The following is a 24,931-nucleotide window of genomic DNA, read 5'->3' as shown; positions in this document are numbered from 1 at the left end:
ATAACCAATATTAAAAATACAAAGAGCTACATGAAGGGGAAACATGAGACAAAAGCTCTTTAAAAGAGCAACCGAAAAGTTTTGTGAAGTCAGTGAAGTCAATAAAGTTAGGATAAGTTGGAATCTAAAATAGCAACTATGTGTAGAGTATTGAACAATGAAGTCAGTGAAGACAATGAAGTTAAGATAAGATGGAATACAAAATAGCAAATACGTTTAGAATATTGAACAATGAAGTCAATGAAATTAAGTCAGAATTAATGAAGGTAAGTCAGAAACTCTAGATAAGTTAAAATCTATAGAAATGATGTTATATGCATTAATTTCATTACACTACATTTGTATTTAGTCAGACAAAATATAACAACAAATGTTCAATAAAAAAACAAAAATTAAAACAAGTTATTTAATGATTAAAATTTTTGAACAAATTTTAACTTTAAAATTGTTAAAAACTTACTGGTTCCAGATAGTTAAAACAATACTGTTGAATTTGCTGGTTTATGTCAAATATCCTAAATTAATTCAAGTATATAAAATTTGAGAGAAAGTAACAAAAAAAAAATATTTTTGTAAATAAAGCATAATGATAAAAAAACATTATAAAGTAAAACAAAATAAAAAAACATCATATTTATCAACATTTAAAAGGTGCTGTCACACAAAAAAAATCAGACATTCTTTTATAAAGACATATACTTTTTTATAATATAATCAGTGTTAAACATGAAATGTCATCATTGATTCAAAAGCTATCAAAAACTTATTGTCAGAAATTCACAAATGTTTTTTTGCCAGTAAAACGGCTATTATTTTAAAATCTAACTTATTTTAGCCTCTTCTTGAGATTAAATGCTGTTTTTGGTGTGGTTTCATTTACTAACAAATGTTATGCATAGGGACAGGGTCACAGGGACTAAAAGGTATAATAGTCATAATATTCAATATTATGCAACTAAGTGACATTCAGTAACTTGTGATACTAGTAAAATATTATTTAATTTTATAAAAAACTGTTGATGTCAAATAAAACAAAAAAATATAATTTTGTTTTAAATTCAGAGGTTAAGTTAACTCCATCAACAAAACTTGATTCCATCAACCAAAACTCAATTTTGCAAGACTACCCATTCAGTAAAGTCGCATCCTTTTAATCTAGCCTTCATGCCCAAAAAATATTTATTCATTTAATTCTTTACCTCAGAAATAAGGGCTTTTTTCAATTTTTAAATCTTCTATTAACTATATAATAATTACTTTCAACTCTCTCCTCTTTTTACTGTTAACCAATTTAAAAAGTATTTGCTAGCAGCCTTGTTGGAAATTCATTCATGAAAATTTATATAATTATAAGAATTTTATGAAAATCCTTAAAACCTTATATAGTAATACAGTATAGTAATTTTGAAAGCTTTAGTTTTTAGATTTGTTTAATAAGAAATTTAGGAAACATAAAATAAATATTTATGTATGTATATATATATATATATATATATACATATATATATATATATATATATATATATATATATATATATATATATATATATATATATATATATATATATATATATATATATATATATATATATATATATATATATATATAACTAATCTACACATCTACACACGCAGAACAGGTATTGGTTCAGATAAATTTGATCAGCATGTTTTCAATTGCCATAAAAATGAACCTTTTTTAAAATTATTTCCTATGTCAAAACTCTCAAATGAGAATTTACTTCTTATTTATGAAGCTCACCTACATAAACAGGGACATGATACAATGAACATATAAACAGGAAGTAATTATTTTCACATTACTTATGCTATAATTTTGTTAATTATAGTTCTTTATATAAACCTTAATTACTTCCTTTTTTAAACTTTTTATAGGAAGTTTAATATAAAGAGTTTTTTTTAGTTTTGTATATCTCATACACAGCTGAAGATTTTATATGAAAGGCCTTCTGTGTTAGAGAAAAATTTTTTAAATATTTGTCAAAATTTAAATAATAAATATATTTTACTCATCTTAGTTTGAATAGTTTTTCTTTTGTAACCTGGAACATTTACTCATATTTGTTAAAAAAATTTGCTAAATATTTATGTATATATATATATATATATATATATATATATATATATATATATATATATATATATATATATATATATATATATATATATATATATATATGTATATATATATGTATATATATATATATATATATATATATATATATATATATATATATATATGTATATATATATATGTATGTATATATATATATATATATATATATATATATATATATATATATATAGTAGTGGCCAAAAAATTGATATATACATTCCCAGTCCCAGTCAGCTTTAAGATAGTTGTACAATAATCGGGGGATTCTGACAATGAAGAAGAATGAGAAAATAGTTTTAGAGAGGTCAAACCATGATCAGAAGTACCTAAGGATGAATGTGGAGAAACTGAACACTGACTAAGAACAGAAACAAGATTTAAGTCAGGTAGAGAAGGTAAATGATTTGGATTGTCTGGAAAGCAAGTCGGAAAGTTGACTATTGGTGTTAGAGATTGAGAAAGGCAAAAGTTGCAGGCCTTAACACCTGTAGAGTCACTGACACTAAAACCAAGCCATTTAGTGTGATGTGCATTAAAGTCACCAACAACAACGATATTGGCTGAGGGATAAAGAGAAAGGGTTTAGTCAATTTGATCAGAAAAAACATTAAAAAGAGTGCAGTCTTGAGATAAAGGAGAGTGATATAGAACAAATAGAAAGGCAATAGAGTGAAGTGGTGCTAAACGAAAGCATATAAAAAAATAGTCTGTGGATTCAAACCTAGTTTCCAGATGAATGGGAGAATTCTTACGAATGTAAATGTCTAGGCCAAGCATGTGACTATTGGAGTCTTTAAGAATTAAAGGAAGATAAACATCAACACTAAGATCACAAGATGAAACAGCCGAACTCAAATTGGTCTCACAAAGTAGGTCTAGTGAACTTTGCAAGTGATAAGACTCAACTGAAGAAAAGTTACTTCAAAGACCAAGAATATTAGTGAATGATTTAGAAAACTTGGTGATCATGATGGTTTTTTGTGTTGTATAGTTTTTGATACTTTAGTCATTTTTTTAATTGGTTAAAAACTTGACTCGAAGCACAGGTAGTGCCTCATTATTATTAATAAACCCTAAGTTGTAATAAAGAGCTTCAAATGTGGCCTCAACAATGCACACCAAAAGTACAAACAAGGACATCATCCATGCGCAACATGGCACAGTAAGTAATCTAATATTTTACATGATGGGATTAGCCTCTCTGAGAGCTATCGCTGAGTTTGGGAAACCTGAACTCCAGCCGGGTAGTACCTGTACCCTCACTAAGAGATAATAGAATGAGTTGCTTAGTCATAAAAACAGACACACAAGAAAAACCCATGTCAAAAGTCAAGAAGATCCAGCATTTGACATCCTAAACTGGAAAAATTGTTTTATAAATACATCTACACCAGCCTAATAGATGAAGAACAGATAGAATCTGCTACCTCTTAATTTTACCCAAAAACTTTATCTTTCAACACACAAATATTTTTCACCTTTTTAAAGATGTGCAAGTCACATTAACCTTGTGCTGTGATTGCTCATCATATCATAACTAAAGGAGGACATTTTATTTTGATATTTCATTTTATTTTGACATTTTATTTCTTAGAATTACCTTTTTAAAACAAAGCTGTCATTTCAAATTTAATTACTCTGCCTTTTTTAAAGTTTTTTAAAACATTTTTTGAGATTAAAATAAAATACATAATACATATATAAGATAAAAATATGGTGCTCTAATTACCAACTGTTCTCTAGTATGCTTTCAAAGAAAAGAAGTTAACTGGAGCAGGGATGCGAAGTCCGGAGTCCATGGAGTCCCTATTTTAGCCCGGAGTCTTAGGATCCCATAAAAATTTTAGGACTCCGGGACTCTTTTTTTTTTTTTTTAGATAATAATATGCCTTAAAAAGACCTTGTCACAAAGCACTAAAAAAGAGCATTTGACCGGGAAGCTAACCATCTGTTTTGCCGATTTTATTTATTTGGCCAGATTGAGTATTGGTTCGAATGTCGCGCCTTGTTAAGAAGCGTTACGCAGCTCGCATTTTACGTGCAAAATGGCCATTTGCCTACTCGTTCGGTAGTTTTACGTTAAACCAAAACTTTTATCGTTTAGAATATTTAAATTATCTTTTGATATTGTTTATGTGACGTTTATTCAGAAAATATAAAATAAAAGCATTTTGCCGCAATTGTGATCTAATAGGTTTTTTGTTAAAGAAACAGTTTGTTTAATAATTTTTTTTTTGTTAAAATTAGTTAAAGAAAATAAAGTGTTTTAAGTTTAAATTTTCATCATATTTCATTATAAGTTTTATATTTCTTAAATATAAAACTACTATTGAAACCCTTAATGTTTGTTTTATATTTTTTTATCCCATTAAGAAAGTACTTATGATGAACTGTTTATTAAAGTATTTCCTCATCATCAATTGTCTAGACCCAGGGGCGATTTCACGGGTTGTATGGAAAGGGGGTTGTTGCCCCCTCCTCTAAAAAGAGAGGGAGTTAACATTTAACTTACAGTTCAATATTTTTTATAAGACATTCGTCGCTTTTGAAGGACTCACCCTCCTCGTTTTACTTAAAAAATCGCTCCCTGGCTAGACCTGTAGGTAATAATATGTTTGAGAATTTATTTGCTCAAATTTTTTCAATAATTTAAACCAAATTTAAAAATAAATTTTAGTTTAGATGCTTATTTTTTTGCTTAAGTGATTCCGTTATTATTAAATTTTTAGATTTATCATAGAAAGAACGTCAATTAGAAATGATGAACTAGTTTATGAGCAGTAAAGAAATATTTTACCAAAGTAAAGTTCTTTAAAAATAATTGTTGATTGAATTTGTGCTTTGTTTAAGTACTGTTTAAAACTGTTAAGTAGTGTAAAACTATAATTATAAATATATAAAACTTGTAACTACTTTTATTAAGAAAAAAACTGTTTCTTTTAATTTAAACCCGAAATAGTGTGAGATAATATAATTATGTACATTGGTTTTCGGTCTACTCTCCTAAAAAAATGAAATTTTTAATTTTAATAACGCTTACTGAAAAATTGCAATGAAAGTATGGTTTAGATACGAAAAGCTATCAAATTTAACTCACAAATTAATTGTAAAGTAGTATGCTTCAAATGTCTTGTACCCGAAAAAAGTAAAAGTAATGAGTTATGCGGTAAAGAAATTACATGTGCTGCAAAAGCTCGCATTAGCAACCTTATACGACATTTATCTAGAAAACACGCGGAGCTCGTCATTACGTTAGAAAAAGAAAAATTTGAAAAACAATTAGAAGAAAAGAATAAGAAGCAAAAACATACAGCCATCAAAGGCAGCACTTCACAGCAATCCATATTAAAGTGTTTTGTACTGCAGCAAATTAATTTGCATTTAGCAAAAGATGAGTTTTTAGAAGCCTTAAACCAGCTGGTTTTGATTGAAGGTCTTTCATTCCAGGTTCAAATTATTTTTTCGTTAATATTTATTAAGTAACTTCAAAAAAAATCTAAAAAATTATATGTTTTTTTGCCATTTTTTAATAAAAATGTATTATTCTAAAAACAATTTCTATAGGTGTTTGATCGGGAACCTATTCAAAAGATTTGCTAAAAAGTTGCATCTCATTTTGAATTAAAAATGAATAGAGATACTATGAGAATTCAAATTAGTGATCTTGCCAAAAAGCATCGCGAACAAATCAAAAACAAATTATCGGAAATGCTAATTTATTTAAAAGTTGATTCTACATCTAGGCATATGCGCCACTACCTCGGTATAAATGTGCAATACTCAAACAATGATGAAATTGTTGTCATCAATCTTGGCACTATCAATACGAAAGGAAAACAAACAGCGGAATACACTAAAAAAATTATTGAGAAGTGTTTAGATGAGTTTGGAATCAATAAAATTAATATTTTAGGCCTCAGTGTTGACAACGCAGCAGTGAGTAACACATATTTTAAAATTCACCTATATTTTTTTAAAATGAAGAACATTGTATATTAAATTGATATTAAAATTAATATTTTAAATAAAAACATCTAAAAAATAAACTTTTTTGATAAAACCGTATATTCACTAAATTTTCAGTTAACTATTGAAATCATAATATATTTAGGTGAATATAAAGTTGGTGCGCGACTTCGGGATCAGCGCCATTGAGGAAATCGAAGATGAAGAAAGCGATCTTTCAGTTGAAACTGATGAGTTTGACGAAGATGGTCAAAATAAAGCAGACAATGTGGCAGCAGTCTTGGCAAGTGGAGTTGCCGGTAGAATGAATGTTATACATCTTCAAAGATGTGCTGTTCACACTTTACAGCTAGCCGTGAATGATGCATTGAAGATGCCCACAATAAAAAAATTCCTTAGCCATGCAAGAGAAGTTGTCAAAACTGCGAGAAATTCTAAGTGGATTGACTTCTTCAGAGACCAAGCTCCACATATTGTTCCAATACTAGATCAGGCTACCTGTTGGTCTAGCCAGTTCAATATGATCGAGAGGCTAATTCAGGTAAGTTATAGTTTATAACTTCTGAGTTTTAATGTATAAACCGGTTTTCCAACCGCTATAGTATAAATCCAATTAGTTCAATGTTAATGACATTTACATTATTTAATAACTTGTAAAATTTAGTTTATGTAAATATTTCTTTAATAATCCTCTTTACTTAACTAGTTGAAAACGTAATACATATATTTAATGAATTCTTCTGTTCTTCTAGATTGGACCAGTAATTCAAAACCTGAATATGCAAAAAGAAGCTCCTAAAGAATTTAATGTGCAACCATATTTTTGGGGGATGTGGGAAGAACTGAGAGATGTATTGCATATGGCACGCGATCTAACTATCCGTCTTCAGCGTGAAAATATTACCGCAGGCGAATTCCTTTTTGATTGAATCAATAAAGTGTGAACTAGACGGGAAAGACAGTGACTTAGCTAGAGATTTCCAAATAGGAATGAATAATAGAGAAAGCGCACTACGCGAAAATTTGTTGTTTCTTGCAGCAGTTTACGTGGATATTAGGCATGACTGTATGCTAACAGCGACTGAAGATAAGGTTGTTTTTTTCTACCAAAATGCATTTATATATATAGTTTTGAATATTTAACTTTAAAAAATACATATTCAAAAACTTATTAATATTTCTATAGATAGCTGCAGCTGATGGACTTTGGAAAATAAATTACAAACTGATTCAACTGGCTAATAAAAATAAGAATGATGAACTCGACAAAATTAAAAACGCAGTAGTGCGCAACTCTTTTTCAGTTCATGTTGCCGAGTCTAGTTCAAAAAACGAAGAGGATGCTTCACCAGTCGCAAAGCAACGACCAAATTTATTTATGCTATGTGAACAGGAGATTGAAAAGAATTGTTCAAAAGAACAAATGCAGGTTCAACTAGACGTAATTGAAACAGAGTTTCGACAAGCTCTAAAAACAATTCCGGAAATTCGATCAATGTTTAAAGATACCTCCTCCAACTTAGACGACTTTATAAAACTTAACCCATTTAAAGCAATTAAACAGTTCCCTGAGGTTTTACGGAACGCTTGCCGAGTCGCTTTGTCGCTACCCATATCCCAAGTCAGTGTTGAGCGACTGTTTTCAGTTTTAAAGCACATGACACCAGATCATCATAGTCAATTTACATCTGAGTTAATTGACGATATGCTTTTTTTACGAACAAACGAGTTTTTTATTTGAATAATTTTTGACAATGTAGATATTGTAATATTTTGTTCTTGTAACTTTATAATTTAGAGTGTAAATAATGTAAATAAACATTTAAATCTTTTGATAATTCTATGATCATATGTTTTCAAATAAACTGAGAAATTGAGAATTCTGTGCATGCAGCAATATAAAATAAATAAAAGTTATCTTTGGAGTTGTTTTATTCTTATGAGGCAGTGGTTGCGCTCGGCTGCATAAACCCACGGATCCCTTATTTTTCCTAAAAAGTAAGGGAACCGTGGTTCAAACCCACCTTTGGGCAAGTTTTGCGACATCGGTTAGGAAGGAGGAGTGAATTCCTGTTAATTGCTTTTCTGCGATGCTCTGCGATAAGACCGAATAGACTACTTAGGGAACCAAAAATACATATATTTATGTGTGTGTATATATATATATATATATATATATATATATATATATATATATATATATATATATATATATATATATATATATATATATATTCATATTATTCATAATAAAAATATTACTGGTACCCTATCACTTTTCTGGCATTTATACATAAAAACTCCAGATAATAAAAATCTTTATTTAATTTAAGAAAGAAAAAAAAAAAATTCAGAGTCCGGAGTCAAGAATCAGAGTCCAAGGAGTCCATGATTTTTGAGCACGGAGTCCGGAGGTCCGGAGTCCCAAAAAATCAATGGAACTTCGCATCCCTGAACTGGAGTTATGAAACTATTTATGTTACGCACTGTTCCTACATGCACATGTTTCAGAATCTCTTATTTGAAAACCTTATTTTTGAAAATTCTTTTTTTCACTGTTAGTTTGATATAATAGACCTTACTAACCATAACACATGGATTAAAAAGTCCTGGGCATGAATCATTAAACAACATTGTTTTAAAAAAACTCATCTTCATTGATCTCCTTGATCTTCATTGGTTTCCTTTAACATTAATACAATCATTCCAGCGCTTTGGATTTAAAACAGGCTTCCTTTTATTTATTTTCCCAAATTACTAAAGCCATAACATTGTTGACTGATTGCTGTGTTTTCGGTCACTTTAAACAGCTTAGTTGACATTTAATTTGACTCTGAAGTAAAATGGTCGGTCTTGTTTAAAAGGTTTTGGATGTTTTCTGTTTAAAAATACCAAATCAAAGTTTGATAATTGTTTTTAATGAAGCAGCAGTTTAATTTTTTATTATTGACTATAGCACATAACATGATCTCTTCAAGGAGAAAAAAGCTGAAAGTAGCACTTCTCATGACATTTTCAGATAAAATCCATATAGTTTGTTGACTAATAAGCTTGATCAAGAGTAGCATACAATCACATAAATGCCACTGCACATACCTAAAAAATTGTGTGCTTAAACACAAAGTTCAACATAAACTTGGCTTGTGCCAATTACAGTCCTTAAAACACACTTTGTTGCTCACTTTGAATTTTTTTGAAAGTCATTTTTAAAGTTATGCTATTAATAAAACTTTTTAACACAAATAAAAACCCATAAATAACTTCAAGTCTATCACTGCTAGCAAATATAAATATATACACAACATCTTATTTGCTACTTACACATAGTTGCAACTTGTTACTTATATATAGTTGTAACTTGTTACTTATATATACAGAGTGCAAACAAGCCCTGTGGGACCCTGTCGAACGCAGTATTTCCAAACGCTCATAAAATTAAAATTCCCAATTTAAAAGTGAAATAATCCCATTCTCCAAATAAAGTTTGTCAAATTAAAGTTTAATAATAATTCTAAAAATTATTGAAAATTAATTACTATTAAAAACCAATAGAAAAATAACATAAAAAATTATAAATTATTGCTTAAAACTTGAAATAAAATTGACTCTATTGGTATAACTACGCGCATGCATAACTGCAAAAATTTCTCTCGGAAAAAAACTTTTTGAGAATTGGTATTTTCCAAAAATCCCTAAAATTGCTCGGAAAAAAAATCCATTTCTCAAAATTTACAAATAATTTTTTGCAATGCGTTCCAACAACAGCAAATATTAAAAAAAAGTTAGCAAGAAATAAAGTGCAATTTAAAAAATTACAAATTTGTTTGGTTTCCACAAATGCAATTTCTTTAAAAGTTTCATTCATTTTAACTGAAAAAAGGGCAAAACTTTTAAAGAAATTTCATTTGTGCATTTGCGTATTTCTTTTCTCAACCCAAACTTCAAAACATAAAAACTGAAAAACTAAGCCAATGCAGAAAACAAGTTAAACCACTAACAAGTTAAAGACATGATAGTACTTACTTTTAAAGTAACTTATGAAGCTCTCCTAACTCTACCTTTTATATAAATTTATTCATCCCGAATTATTTATAATTAACATAAAAAATTAAAAGTATTTTTTATTTTAACGAAACTAACCTCAATTAAATGCAAGCAACTAATATTTCAAACTTATCACAAAATAATTTATTTTAGTTTAAAAAGTTTATCAACTAGTATGTTTTCCTCTACATCTCCCCTCCCTCCTCTTTCCATAACATTAAAATTTGCTGACCCTCAACATGGTAAGACTCTTACTGTTTTGAAGGACCATTTCTTCTCAACATTTCAATGCTCTGAAAAACAGTTTGAACAACCTAAAAAACACAGGCTAAATTATAATATCAGCAGAAGTTGCGGGCTGGGGAAAAAGAGTAAAATACATTATTTATCTACATATATAATTGCTATATATATATATATATATATATATATATATATATATATATATATATATATATTATATATATATATATTTATATATATATATATATATAAATATATATATACATATATATATATATATATATATATATAAATATATATATATATATATATACATATATATATATATACATATATATATGTATATATATATATATATATATATATATATATATATATATATAATATATATATATATATATATATATATATATATATATATATATATACATATATATCTATATGTTCATATAAATGATTGTTTATCAGCAGAAGTTACGGGCTGGGGAAAAAGAGTAAAATACATTATTTATCTACATATATAATTGCTATATATATATATATATATATATATATATATATATATATATATATATATATATATATATATATATATATATATATATATATATTTATATATATATATATAAATATATATATACATATATATATATATATATAAATATATATATATATATATATATACATATATATATATATATATATATATATATATATATATATATATATATATATATATATATATATATATATATATATATATATACATACATATATATCTATATGTTCATATAAATGATTGTTTCTCTAACCTAAAAGTCTTAATTTTTTCCCTATTAGTAGTCCATAAACTTATTTATATTTTTAGAGCTCCTAGATACCAAAAACTAGGATAAAGTAATCTTTTTTGTGATTTTAAAATCTGGAGTCTTTTTTGGGACTATATATATATATATATATATATATATATATATATATATATATATAATATATATATATATATATATATATATATATATATAAGAGTGGCTCAAAAAACAACATTTTTGAATAAAATAATTATTATTTTTGAAGTTTTTATATAATTTTGCTTCATTTAAGACCCAATAAGACATACTTTTGAAGAACATTTTTTTAAAATAATATTAGGGACCCATTAGATGTTCAAGGGTCTTAAGGCATCCCTAAAATATATTTTTTATTAAAAAATCTTTTAAATCTAGTGTCATTTTATCATACTTTTGAAAAACTCTTTTTTTATCTGCCTCATTTGAAAAATGTGGAAGACGGGGGATGTATAACGAAGATTCGTCAGAGCCCAGTAAAAAAAAAAACTCCACATTACTTAAGGGAAATGGATTCTAGCACATCTTTAATGCATATCTTCAGGCATTATGTTAATTAGGAACAGAACAGAAACAAAATTGGTGGAAGCACTAAGGGGTTAAGGTGGAAGCATTAAAGATTGTCGATAAAGAAAAAATATCTTAGTCTTGAGTTAATAAAAAACGTTTTGTTGTGAAATGAACAAACACTTAACTTAGTTTATAGAAAACGCAAACATTTTGCTGACGAATGAAAAAGAAACTCAGTGTGTTTATTGATTTAGATTTAACAAAAGCACAATATTTATACTTAAGGAAGTTAACAAACAAAAAAATTATTCTTTATTCCCACCATATTACAAATTGTAAGAAATTAAACAGGCCTGCTATCCACTATCTTCTGCATTAGAAATTACAAACGCACATGTAAAAATTATGGAACTGCAAGATTTATTAGATCACACTATTTATATATAGGTTCTGTGTACAATATTATATTTAAACATTTAATTCTACATAGTAAATGGTGTTGTGATGGTTCCTATGACCAAAAAAAATACAAGCAAAAACTTCCAGAGGAATCTGAACTTATTTCTGATGTAAATTTTTTTTAATTAATTTTTTGGTACCAATCAGATTATTTGATAAGGTAACTGGTGCTATTGTTTGGCAAAATCTGGCTCCTTTGTCTGTTCATTTTTGTCAATCTATACGCATAGAATTTTGAAAGGAGACTCCTGAGAAAACAAAAGATTGTAGTAAATGAAGTAGAGCCAAATATATTTTTTGTTGTTATCTATAATTAACAAAAGTTGTAAAAGAATACAAGTGAAATACAAACTTTTTTTAAGAATTATAAATGAAAAAGTGGCTCAAGTATTAATGGATATACTTCTGCGTCTTAATGTACAATATGTGTAGCTACTCTACGACAAATGAAAGATTTGACCAAAGTGTGAGAATGAAAATTTGTATCAATACGGACTGTTGACCTTACATGCCTAGATTCAGTGTATGGAAATGATATTACATATTTCCTACAACCTGTCTTTTCAAACAACACAAAGAAAGAAAAGAAGACATTGGTACAGAAACGTTTTTGTGAGGAGCTAGGGTTAATCATGGACAAACCAAAACAAGTTAGTAGTAATACCAATGATGGTAACACTGCTAAGAGATTTTTTTACAGTGCAAGCTGCTCTTCTGAAACCACTGGAGTAAAAAAAAATTTGATTAAATGACTTTACATAATTCTACAAGCTCTCTCCTCAGATGTTATAATAAATCGTCGCATGAGAATTATAGGGTTCTATCTGCATTTTTTTATGTTGTGAAAACTTAACTTTCGATAATTAATTTTAAAATGTTTTAATGCTATTATTCTTTATAGTTATAAATTACAAGTCGTTTATGTTATTATGGTTTCATTATTAAAAATATATTATTATTCATAATATTTTTAAAGTTATTTGTTTTTATTATTAATTATTAATTAAAACTTTAATTGTTAGATTCTTTTAACATAAAAAAATGCAGATAGAACCCTATAATTCTCATGCGACGAAATGCTGAATGTTTTGGGGGCCTTGCTAAGAAGTGTTTATTATTTTGTTTATTATTTAAACAGTCTTCTAAAATAGTTTATGTGGAAAACTTTAGGCAGTAATTAACATTTTTAAAGCACATTTGTGAAGTATATTTTTTATTAGATAAAAAAAACAGATAGTTAAACTTTTTTTTATTTTCCGAATTTTTAAAAAAAAAAAGTTTTTTAATTTATTTTATTACATTTAAATTAAACTTATTATTAAGTATTAATGAATATAAATTTATTTTACTAAATTTAATTTAAATTCTTTTTAAAATTTTAAAAACGCCCTATTTTACAATTTTTTTTTACTGCTAAAATTTCCAAACTATGTTAAAGAAAAGAAAATTTTTCTTCAATAAACTTAATTCAAGTTACTTTAAAATGTTTGTATAACATTTATTTACTTTTTTTTAGCTTTCTATTCACTTACTGACGAGTTCGCATTTTTTTTTTTTTGTGGAGGCCAAAACTTCACAACGCTTTTTGAAGCAATTCTTTTGATCGTACAGCCCTGAAATTTTACAAAAAATCTTTTGCCGACTAACAATAGCTAAATTTGTTACATTTGATTCAATAAATATTTTAGATTTACGATGCCCCACCTCCCCGTTGGTTAGATCTGGAACTCCGAAAAAAATATCGGAAACCGAGAGGGCATCAAAAAGTGTTAAGTATCAGTATAAATTTAATTAAAAATTTTACAAATATTCCACTTGTTAATTTCAGACAAATAAAAATGCGTCCAAAAAAGAACAAATACATCAACCGAGAAGAAGACCCAACCAACATTTAAATTAATAAAAAAAAAATATGCTCCAAATATTTTTGTTAATTATTATATACAGAATTCAAAATAAATTTTTATTGAATATTAATCATAATCAATAAGTGTAATAATTCAATTTTATCAAGACTAAAAAGTAGAAAATAAAATAAATAAAAAAACTTTTTAAAAATAGCTTTCTATTCAATCGACTAAAAAGTAGAAAATAACTTTTTTCTGTTTCTGGTACTCGTGGAAATCATGTACTTAGTAATAATCACTTTTGTAAAGCCAATACTGGAAGACATTGAAGGCAATTCATGTACATATGTAAACAAACAAACTCATCGAAGTAAAAGAACAGAAAGTTTGGCGCCTTTAGCTTTATGTACATTTAAAACGAATTTGATTTTGAAAGCATCTGACTTAAAATGCGCCAACTTTCTATTCCTTTACTTCGATGAGTTTGTTTGTTTACATACGTACATGAATTGCCTTCAATGTCTTCCAGTATTGGCTTTACAAAATGGATTATTACTAAGTACATGATTTCCACGAGTACCAGAAACAGAAAAAAGTTATTTTCTACTTTTTAGTCGATTGAATAGAAAGCTATTTTTAAAAAGTTTTTTTTATTTATTTTATTTAATTCATAATTTCAAATCAATGATTTTTTTCTGTTACGAAAGCGCTAATATACAAAAGTGCTTAATGCACTTATAACTGTATATAAATGCATTGCTGAACCAATGATTTTCAATCAATCAAACATAATCAAACCTGTAGACAAACTTATTTATTAAAAATATTTTAGAGATTTGTTTAGTAAATTTTATATAACAAATTTTATAAAAAGATAATTTTTTAAGTTTTGAAATTTTTAACAAAAGTTTTTTCTTAATCATTAACTTATTGAATTGAAACATAGAATGAACATCGATTAGAAATGTTAACCATGTTAATGTAACCATGGTTGTTTATGAGTAGTATGCAAAGATTTTATTAAAACGAAAATGTTAAAAAAAATGTTTATAGTTTTTATTTATTTTTTGATTTTTAAGAAATTCAACCATAAAAATTGATTGATTGTTATCAATATAGATTATATAGATATTACCATAATATATAGATATTACCATATTATATAGATATTACCATAAAAATTGATTGTTAAGAAATTCAACCATAAAAAAAAAACATAAAACAAATGTTTTGAAGAAAAAATTAAAAAATAAGTTAAACAAGCAACTGACGTAATTAAACTTTTAATGATGTAAATATCTTTATTAAGTAAAGTTATATTTACTCGCCTTACGCTTTTCCGTTATGCAATAAAATATCATAACAAGGCCTGACATACTACAGAAACTGCCAATATTTATGTGAGTAATGATGGATGGTACAAAATGTGGCCTTCAGTACACAAAATTTTATTTCACTGAGAAATCGATAGGAAATACTGCATTTTGCAGTACTTCCTATCGATCAACTTTTAAAGATGCGCAAGAATCTCATAATTAGGATAATAAAAAAATTCACATTCATCATGCCAGGAAATGTTTGAGATTAGCTACAAATGAGGATGTATTTCATACTTTTCTGTACACTTTCGACTTCTACATCAACAGCATTAGAAAACCGTACAACAAAAATCTCTAAGAACTTGATAAAGACACTTTGCAGCTTTTGAAATTCTAATATTAATATATATATTAAAAATAAAATAAGATTATACCTAAAAGCCGCCCAAAAACCTAAAAAATAAGATTATACCTAAAAGCCGCCCAAAAACCTAAAAAACATTAAGGATAAAAAAAGTTTTTATATAATTATTGTACCAACTTATATAATTATTGTACCAAATTCACAAGTGATAAAACTATTTATTGATTTTTTTTTTTTTTTTTTACAAAAATAAACAAAGTTTTAAACAACATAAACGAGAAACATATTATTCATTTGTTCAAATGCATTGGCTTGGTGAAAATGTCGTGTGAGAAGACTGAAAGACGCACAGACATTATGACTTCAATGATTGCACTGATTGCATTGTGACCATTTTAAACAAGCACTACAGAGTTTAACACAAAACAAAATTTCACATTTAGTCTGTTATCAACATTAGCGCACATTTGTTGTACAAGTTTAGCACAAATGTATTGGTAAAATGCCACAGCTTTCGGATATACAGTATGTTCACATTGTTAGTAGCAGCTCCTGCAAATATTAATTTAAAAACTCCACAACTATTTTCATCGAGTTGTTGAGGTGCATTAAAAGCAATTTTGTCCCAAACTCCAAGTTTATTAGTAACAAATGACTGTAATATCATATATCTCAGAAGCATATCATGCTTCGTAGTAATACCCGCATTAAGAGAATCTACAAACATTACTGTTTTATCAAGAGTGTTGGCAGTTAAGAGTGTCCAGTGGTCGTTTTTAACATGATAGGCTATTGCGAGGAATTGCGTATGGGTTAAGATTATTACGAGGAATTGCAAAAAGTGTTTTTAAAGGAACTGCATTAAATTCTTCATGTTTCATTGAGAAAACCACTTTTTTTGAATTGTTATCACTCACGGCATCATAAGCTGCATCGACATCTCAATCTCCAATTATGAAGAATGACTTAGCCTGAACGGTATGTTTCATTTGGTCTCTGTTGTACTCTAAGCAAACTTTGTTCCTTTACTAGTTTCAGTAATTTCTGGATGATACAATTAAAATAATTTTTTGAGTTTTGTATAAAATCCACGCATCTACTTATTGGTTTCAGTTCTAAGTTAAAAACTGTACAACTTTATAATGTAGACACTCTAAAATATTTTTTTGTAAAAACCAAAAATTTACATTTTTAAATATTACTTTAATATATTATTTTTTATTATCTTACTTTATTATATTTCTTTTTTTTTTATATATATATTAAACTTTTAACTCATAAAAAGGTAAACAAATGTATAAAAACGTTTGCAAAAACAAAGATTTTTAGAAAAATTTATTATTATTGAAAGCCAAATAAATTTCCGGTTCATTAAAAAAAATTAATTTAAAAGCTTGATTTTTTCAGCAAATATAATAGTTTGAATATCGTAAACTTGTTGCAAAAGATGTAATAAGTATAAATGATAAATAAAAGTCATTTTTGGCATTATGTAAGAAAAAATGTCACTAAATAAGCAGTGCTAATGTGATAATTGTATGTAGAATCTTAGACTGCAGTTTATGGAAATGTGAATGTTAACTTCATAGATTACTGCACACAATTTTTTTACATATTATATCTAATAAAACAACTGAATTTTAGCAAAATGTTAGCGTTTTTTAACTATTTTTTTATCAGAAAAAATAATTTATCTCAAAAAATGTAAAGTTGGCACTAGTAAACCCATACATTACAAACTCATATAATAAAAAAGGATTAAGATGCTTTTTAACTAAATTGTGCCAACTTAGCACTTTTAAACAAAAATGTAAAAGAATGACCCTACCCCTATAGGTTAAATTTTTGGAAAATATATTAAAACTTATTAATGCAAATTGTTTTACATTATTTTGTACATATTTTTATGAGGGGAAGGTGTGTTCAGTAAAAGTGTATGTCTAGAAATTAATAAAAAGATTAAGAACAATTTTTTGACTAACACCTCCACCCCCTTTCCCACCAGCCTTCTTTTCTATTGAACTTTTTTTTGACCAAATTTATTCTAGTTAGTACAACCATTGATATAAAAAAAATACTGCAGCATTGAAATCTGTTTTAAAATGAAAGAATTGCAAGAGTTAAAATCAAAACTGAGGGCTTTTTGTATATAGTAATCATACTACATTTTTACTTATTACGTAAACTTGTTTATATTTTGAATTATATTACTTTAAGTTTAAATCATTTTGTTTAAAAAGTTATTAGTAATGAATCAATAAAAATATTTATATCTTTAGTTTAATAACAATGAAGCTTACTGATTTTGACTTGTTTGAAATTTTCATTGCTGAGGAAAATAAACAACCAAAAGCTATTTCTGCAAATATAACAGGTTGTATACTGGTAATTGCTAAAGCACTTGGCTCCAATGAATTGACATTTGCACAAAAAACAATAGTGCAGAATAGCTGGCAAAGATCTGCATCTGAAGAAAAACAAACTTAAAAAGATGGGCTATGCTGGCATTCAGTTCAAGGCTGGTAAGGAAACCTTGCTTGAAGAGTATGTTAAAGAATAATCTTTCACTAGAAACAATTTTAAAAGTTTGTGCTCTCGGTAGGCATTCATATACGAACCAAAAAAAAACTTTTTAACTGCTGGTTTTAATATGTTGCCTAGTTGGAAACATTTCAGAAGAAAACAATCTGAAGTAACACCAATTATTATGAACTATTTTGAACTTGAAATATTGGATATTGGAGAACATTTTTTTAGATATAAACATTGAAAATATACTAATGAAAAAAATTTTTGGATTTGATGGTAGTGGAAGCCATGAAATATTTAATTAAGATAATATTAACACTAGCAATATCATACTGACAATGTTTTGTCCATTTTCACTTGAAACAGAAGTAAGTTAATATGGTTGCAAAAGTCACAAATGCCCCATTTAGTCACAAAGCGCTATGTCTTCAAATGGGAAAAGAATCAAGAGAAACTCTTCAATAATTGTCTGCTTTAATTCTGACATTAAAGAGTTAAAAATAGTTTCCTTATGTTAAAAGAGGGAAAACAGTTTAATGTAAAGGTGAAAGTGCAGTCATATATGAAGGATATGAAAGCAGCGAATTTCTTTTTAGGAGTTGGAGGTGCACATTGTGATCTAGGCACATGCTCAAAAGATTAGTGTTTGAATATTGAAAGAATTGAAAATGGCTTTGTAATCAATCGAGACACTATAACTATGAATGAAATATTTAACCAATTTGAACAAGAAGACAGTTCTTTACTTAAAAAAAACCCCGATTATATCACAAGGGCCGGCAAAAACCTTAAAACCAATTTCAACTTGTGATGTAAAACCAATACAAGTAATTTGGTATCTTGTAATAGTGTTCATATTATTTTATATTTTTAATATGTGAACATACTTGATATTAAAAATTGTTACATGTAAAATTACTGATATTTTTATAGATTCTTCATGCTTAACTGGGTACATTTGACCATTTCATGAAGACTGTTGTACATGTGAAAGCATTGAAAAGGGTTAAAAGGTAATAAGAAAATATTAAGATTGAGACATACTAGACTCTCAAGAAAAGACTCCTTTATTGTCAATTTAACAGACACCTTTAACTAAATGTGGATATTATCTAATCAAATTTTTTTTGACAAGAGATCAAGTCAAAATCACTCTGCAAATAATGGTATGAATGAGGACATTCTGATAAATATTGTCATAAACAAAATATCTCTTATAACATTGTATCTGAAGATGACACATTTTAAAATGTTAACATATGAATAAATTACGTATTTTAGTACTTCTTTTGATAACTTTTATTATTTTTGTCATTGATGTACCTGTTAACTTTGTATTACAAAATATGCATACATATTTATAAACATTTATACATATTTTTGTTATAACCTATAGAAAGCAAAATTTACGAAACTTTCGATATTTTGTTCTTTTAAATTATGACCTAAATATCCAGCAGCAAAATTATTTTTTAGTTTTTCCAAATTTACACATAAAGACCTTTCTAAAAAGTCTTTAATCAACCCCATAGCATTTCCCCTTCAAAAATTATGAACCAACGCCCGTAAAAACAGCTGTTTGGCCCACTGTGATGGCTGGGCCGGGTTTTAGACTTTTTGAAACTGAGGGGGCTTTAAACTTTATATGGTCATAACTTTTGAAAGCTGAGAGATAATACTATGAAAATTAAAATTTATCAATGAATATAAGTCTAGTTGAGAATAGTATAAAAATATTTTATCAACTTGTTGTTGAAAATTGCATTTTACTTCATTTTTTTTTTCATTTTTGGAAAAATAATTTGTTGTTTGTAGTTTTTAACAACTTTTTTCAATAACAACTTTAATATCAGTACAGTTTTAGCTTACTTTTACAGTGTTTATGTTAAAGCTGTGTAACTTTGTCTTGTAATTTTAAAAATGTTTTAGTGACATTGGTGAAGACTTTTTTGTTAAATAGGGGATTGAACTATATAATATTACATATTCAATTTTTTTGAGTTGGATTTTTTATAAGATGTTTAAGAGAACAGTTTTTGTATTTGCTGTTTCTTAGAGCTTACTTTGTTACTAATTTTTGGATTGGTTAAATATTGTTTTGTTTGAAGGGTTTTGTCTGAAAAAAAGCCTGTCGCATATTGAAGAAGGTAAGTGTCAAAGAATATGTGGTGGGTGGTTAGAAGATTACGGATGTGACAGAGATGATCATTATGCTTTTCAAAAGGTCTTAAAAGGGTACTTTCAGTTAAATTGAAGGAGACATCAAGGAATTAAGTGACATCACTTGTCATTTTATTTGGACTTTCTGTATTTTCTACTTTAATCTTGGTAGTGTTGAAAAAACTCTCTTAATAGCTTCCCAAGAGCGCATAATTTTCTGCATTTTCTTTTTTTTTTTCGTTTACTCTTTTTTTTTTTTTTCGTTTACTCTTTTATTTTTTTCTTCTGCCTTCAACTAAGCAATTATTTTTACTTTTTTCTTATTGATTCTTTTTCTTTAACTGCTTTTGTACCATGTTTTTTATGTAATAGTCTTTCACAACACTTTTTTTGACATTCAGCACGAGTAAGAGACAAACCCTAAAAGACAAACAAAAACAACACAGTAGTTACAAAGATGCAAAGATTACTAGAGCTATATATTGCTAGAGCTCAATGGAGTCGCAACTATAACTTTGAGAGGTTCAAAAAGCTCATAAGAGCATCAAGGATAGATAAGCATTTATTCTACAAATGTTGTCTATATAAAAAAGCCTATATTGAACATTTTTGGGCATTAAAACAAACCTATAAGTATTGAGCAAAGTGCTGAAAAATTTAATAAATGACGATGATTATTTGAGTAATCAAAGTTGATAAAACTTTACTTATGTTTCAGTTTAGCGATTTTAGATTTCTCTTAAAAATTGCCACAGCATGACAGTCACGCCATGATGCTACAGCATGACATCATAAAATATACTAAAATTAACTTAATCTAAACTATGTTTTGAACATGTCAGTGCTATTTTAGATGTACTATTGAAATCTTATTGCTTTGGAATTATGGATTTCTAAGTTTTGCTGCTACCATTGGTACCCAATTTTTCACAGCATGATATGTCACAACATGACAATAGTGGCAATAACAGTTAACTAAAATTAATAGTTTTTTTAATTCTTGTTCAGATAAGCATCTTTGTATTAGTATATTACAAACATTGTATATTACCAATGATTAGTGTAGCCGGAAAACTGATTACAATGCTCAGTATATATGTAGCAGTATATGTAGCATTTAGTATATATGTAGCAATACTCCTACCGGCAGGCTATAAGATAATCAATGTAGATACTGAAGCCCCTGCAGTCACCTCATTTAGTATAATGTCATCAGTGTGCATCTAATGCTGCATTTATGTGTATATATATATATATATATATATATATATATATATATATATATACATACATACATATATATATATATATATATATAAAATTTTTTTTTTATATATATATATATACATACATATATATATATATAAAAATATATATAAAGATATATATACATATATATATATATATATATATACATATATATACATATATATATATATATATATATATATATATATATATATATATATATATATATATATATATATATATATATATGTATATATATATATATATATATATATATATATATATATATATATATATATATATACATATATATACATATACATATATATATATATATATATATATATATATATATATATATATATATATATATATATGTATATATATATATATATATATATATATATATATATATATATATATATATATATATATATATATATATATATATATATATATATATATATATATACATATACGTATGTCTATATACAGTACTACCAGGGATGTGGTGGGGATCAAACTTAGAACTTCTTGCTTATGAGGCAAGTGCTCTACCACTACCGCAAAATAATCGCATATTATTTGTGTTAGAATGTTTATATCATGAGCAAAAAAAACCCTGTTTTAAAACTGCTAGTAATTGCTATATAAACTGACGTTTTGTGAGTGCAAGCGCAAGCTACAGCTTTATTTAACTAGTCCTAATTAAATATTAATTTTCGTCATTAAATATTAAAAATATTAAAAAACGTAAGCAAATAGCTTTTTTTCATTATCACATATTGTTTTTAAAATTTTCTTTTTAGTCTGAATAAGAATTTAGATTTAAGTCAACAATTAAAAAAACTATATTCAGTGGTATATTAAAATCACCAAAATGAAAGTAAATAAACTTTAACGATTTAACTAATTATTAAATAATTTCCTCTTCAATATGGTCAAGGCCTTTCTCCGTCAACTCTATTTCACAATTAAACAAACCAAACATTGACCAGCTTTGAGTATATGCACCAAGGTCAATAAGATATCCTCTAAAAATTAATAACAAAAAAGATCAATAAAAAATCCTTTAAAAATATATGTGAAAAGATAAATAAGGAATCCTCTAAAAATTAGTAATGAAAAAAGATCAATAAGCTCATAATAATAAATTCTAAAACGAAAACATGATAAAAATAATTTTATATATCTGTATACTTAATTTTAAATATAATAAAATCTTCGTTTTTGATTTTTAGTAATAAATATAAATAAATGGAGCAATTAGTGCAATTCTCATAGACAAAAAAAAAAATCTAGTAAACAGAAAATGACGCTTTTTTCTTTAATTTTTTTTTATGCCATTTTTTTATAATGATTTTTTTTAGAGATGTTTTTTATAAAATGATTGACGTGCTATAAAGGCAACTGTTATGAACTACGCAAGCTCAATAAAATTAAAAATTGTTCAAAAGCTTTAGCAAAAAAAAAATAACTGGAGAACAGTTGTCAATTTCTCTTTATGACTTCACGTGGAACTAAAAGCTCTTGTCTGAAAAAATGTAACATTAATTATATTTAGTAAATTATCAAAGAAACCTTAATGAATAAATAAATTCTTTAATTTTATTTAAGATAGTAAAAGTAATAAAGTGAAAACAACCAGGGCATGATAGTCTAATAGGTTTTAAAATTAGCAGCATTAACATCATTAGATGTTGTGATGCTCTAAATACAAATGATTTTGTAGTATGCAGATTCATTTTGGAGGGTAAGTGCAGTAACTGAGATAAATATTACTAAAAGTTATATCTAAATTAAATACACTCACATATCCCATCTCAAAAGTTCATTTAGTTTCCCAGAGATAATAGGCAGAAGTAAATGAGTGCATGAGCTATAAATAGCCCGTCTTAAATGGACTTGGCACATTAGGCAGGCTGTCTGCCTAGATGGACTTGCGCTGAAAATATTTTTAATTTTTTGAAAAATTAAAATTATTTTGCTTTGATGATAATTTTGATATTTCCACTGAACTTTTGTTTTGCTCCTTCTTAATTCCAGGGATAGTAAAAATACTTGTATTTTTAGCAATAGCAATAATTTTTTATATCATAATATTACATAATAATGAAGTAAAAAATTTTTTAAGCCCATGCTAAATTAAATTTTTAATTTTAAAAAAAAAAAGCTTTTAACTTGAAGTTTGCCATTCATGTTGAAATTACATTATGTGAGAAGTTTTTAAAGAACAACTAAATAAAAACTATTAATATATTTAACAATTTTACCAAAAAAGTCATATTTTTTGTGGGTTTTATTTTGCCGTGTAAACTGACTTACACAGGTGTGGAGCCAGGCACAGACTATAGCCTGCCATTCCTATCAAAACCTGATATGTATTGGGCAAACCTAATTATGATAATTGAACAATAGACAAATCACCAAATAATAATAATAACACCAATTAAACATTTTTAATAAATTTTATCATCTTAATTTTTACAAAATAATAATTTTATATCAGCTTTATGTGTCTGAGGAAATTAACTTTTTTTTTGGGATTCAAATTTTGCAATTCATTTTTATATAATCATTACAATATTATGATATAGTAGTGTTGCAATATTGTTCAAAGTTTATTTGTTATGACTCGAAACTTTATTCATACTTATATTAGTTAGTCTTATATTGTGACTCTTATTATGTCATGCAATCGTTATTGAGTGTTGTGCAACTGATAGCCTAGTTCTGCTCAAACAAGTTTGATCCTGTTCTGCTTGAACATTGTAATCAAATTAACAATGAGACTAATGAACATTATCTAGGCAAAAAAATCATACAAAATGAATACAATTAATTAGGGGCAAAGTTTTAAAAGAAATAATGATGGGAATTAAACATTTAAAATACTACTCAGTCATATTGGATTGCACAACAGATATCAGCCATGAAGAACAAATAACAGTAATGTTGAGATAAAAGACACAACTATTAATATCATTAAATATTTTTTAGGGTATTTGCAGCGCAGCAGCCTTGTTCTTCAAAGTTCGTGTTTCGAAGTGATAGAGTTGAATGAGGTTTGTAACCATAATTAAAGTAGCATGACAATAAAATAGTAAACGCAAACTAAGCATAGGATTAGCATGTTGCCCTACTTTAAATTATGCATGCTTTTCTGCATGTATCTGTATAATAATAATAATAATAATAATAATAATAATAAATAAATAAATAAAAAAACTTAGGTATCATCAATGAATTTATTAAAAATA

At 26.6% G+C, this 24,931-nt stretch overlaps 1 protein-coding gene across 4 annotated transcripts in view; it reads right to left on the bottom strand.

Annotated features, from left to right (window-relative positions):
* The window catches only part of LOC100207616 (nardilysin), a 105,332-nt gene that overhangs the window by 41,480 nt on the left and 38,921 nt on the right, over nucleotides 1–24,931 (bottom strand). For all 4 annotated transcript variants that reach the window (XM_065816383.1, XM_065816386.1, XM_065816385.1 and 1 more), the window contains exons 16-18: nucleotides 22,602–22,705; nucleotides 10,403–10,463; nucleotides 461–515 (exon numbers count right to left, since the gene is read on the bottom strand). In XM_065816383.1, coding sequence (XP_065672455.1) covers nucleotides 461–515; nucleotides 10,403–10,463; nucleotides 22,602–22,705 — 220 coding nt within the window. The remainder of the gene's footprint in view (nucleotides 1–460; nucleotides 516–10,402; nucleotides 10,464–22,601; nucleotides 22,706–24,931) is intronic.

Source organism: Hydra vulgaris, chromosome 13 (assembly GCF_038396675.1).
Source record: "Hydra vulgaris chromosome 13, alternate assembly HydraT2T_AEP".
Taxonomy (NCBI): domain Eukaryota; kingdom Metazoa; phylum Cnidaria; class Hydrozoa; order Anthoathecata; family Hydridae; genus Hydra; species Hydra vulgaris.
The sequence above is the reverse complement of the archived record's forward strand: the minus strand, read 5'-3'. Positions and strand labels throughout refer to the sequence as shown.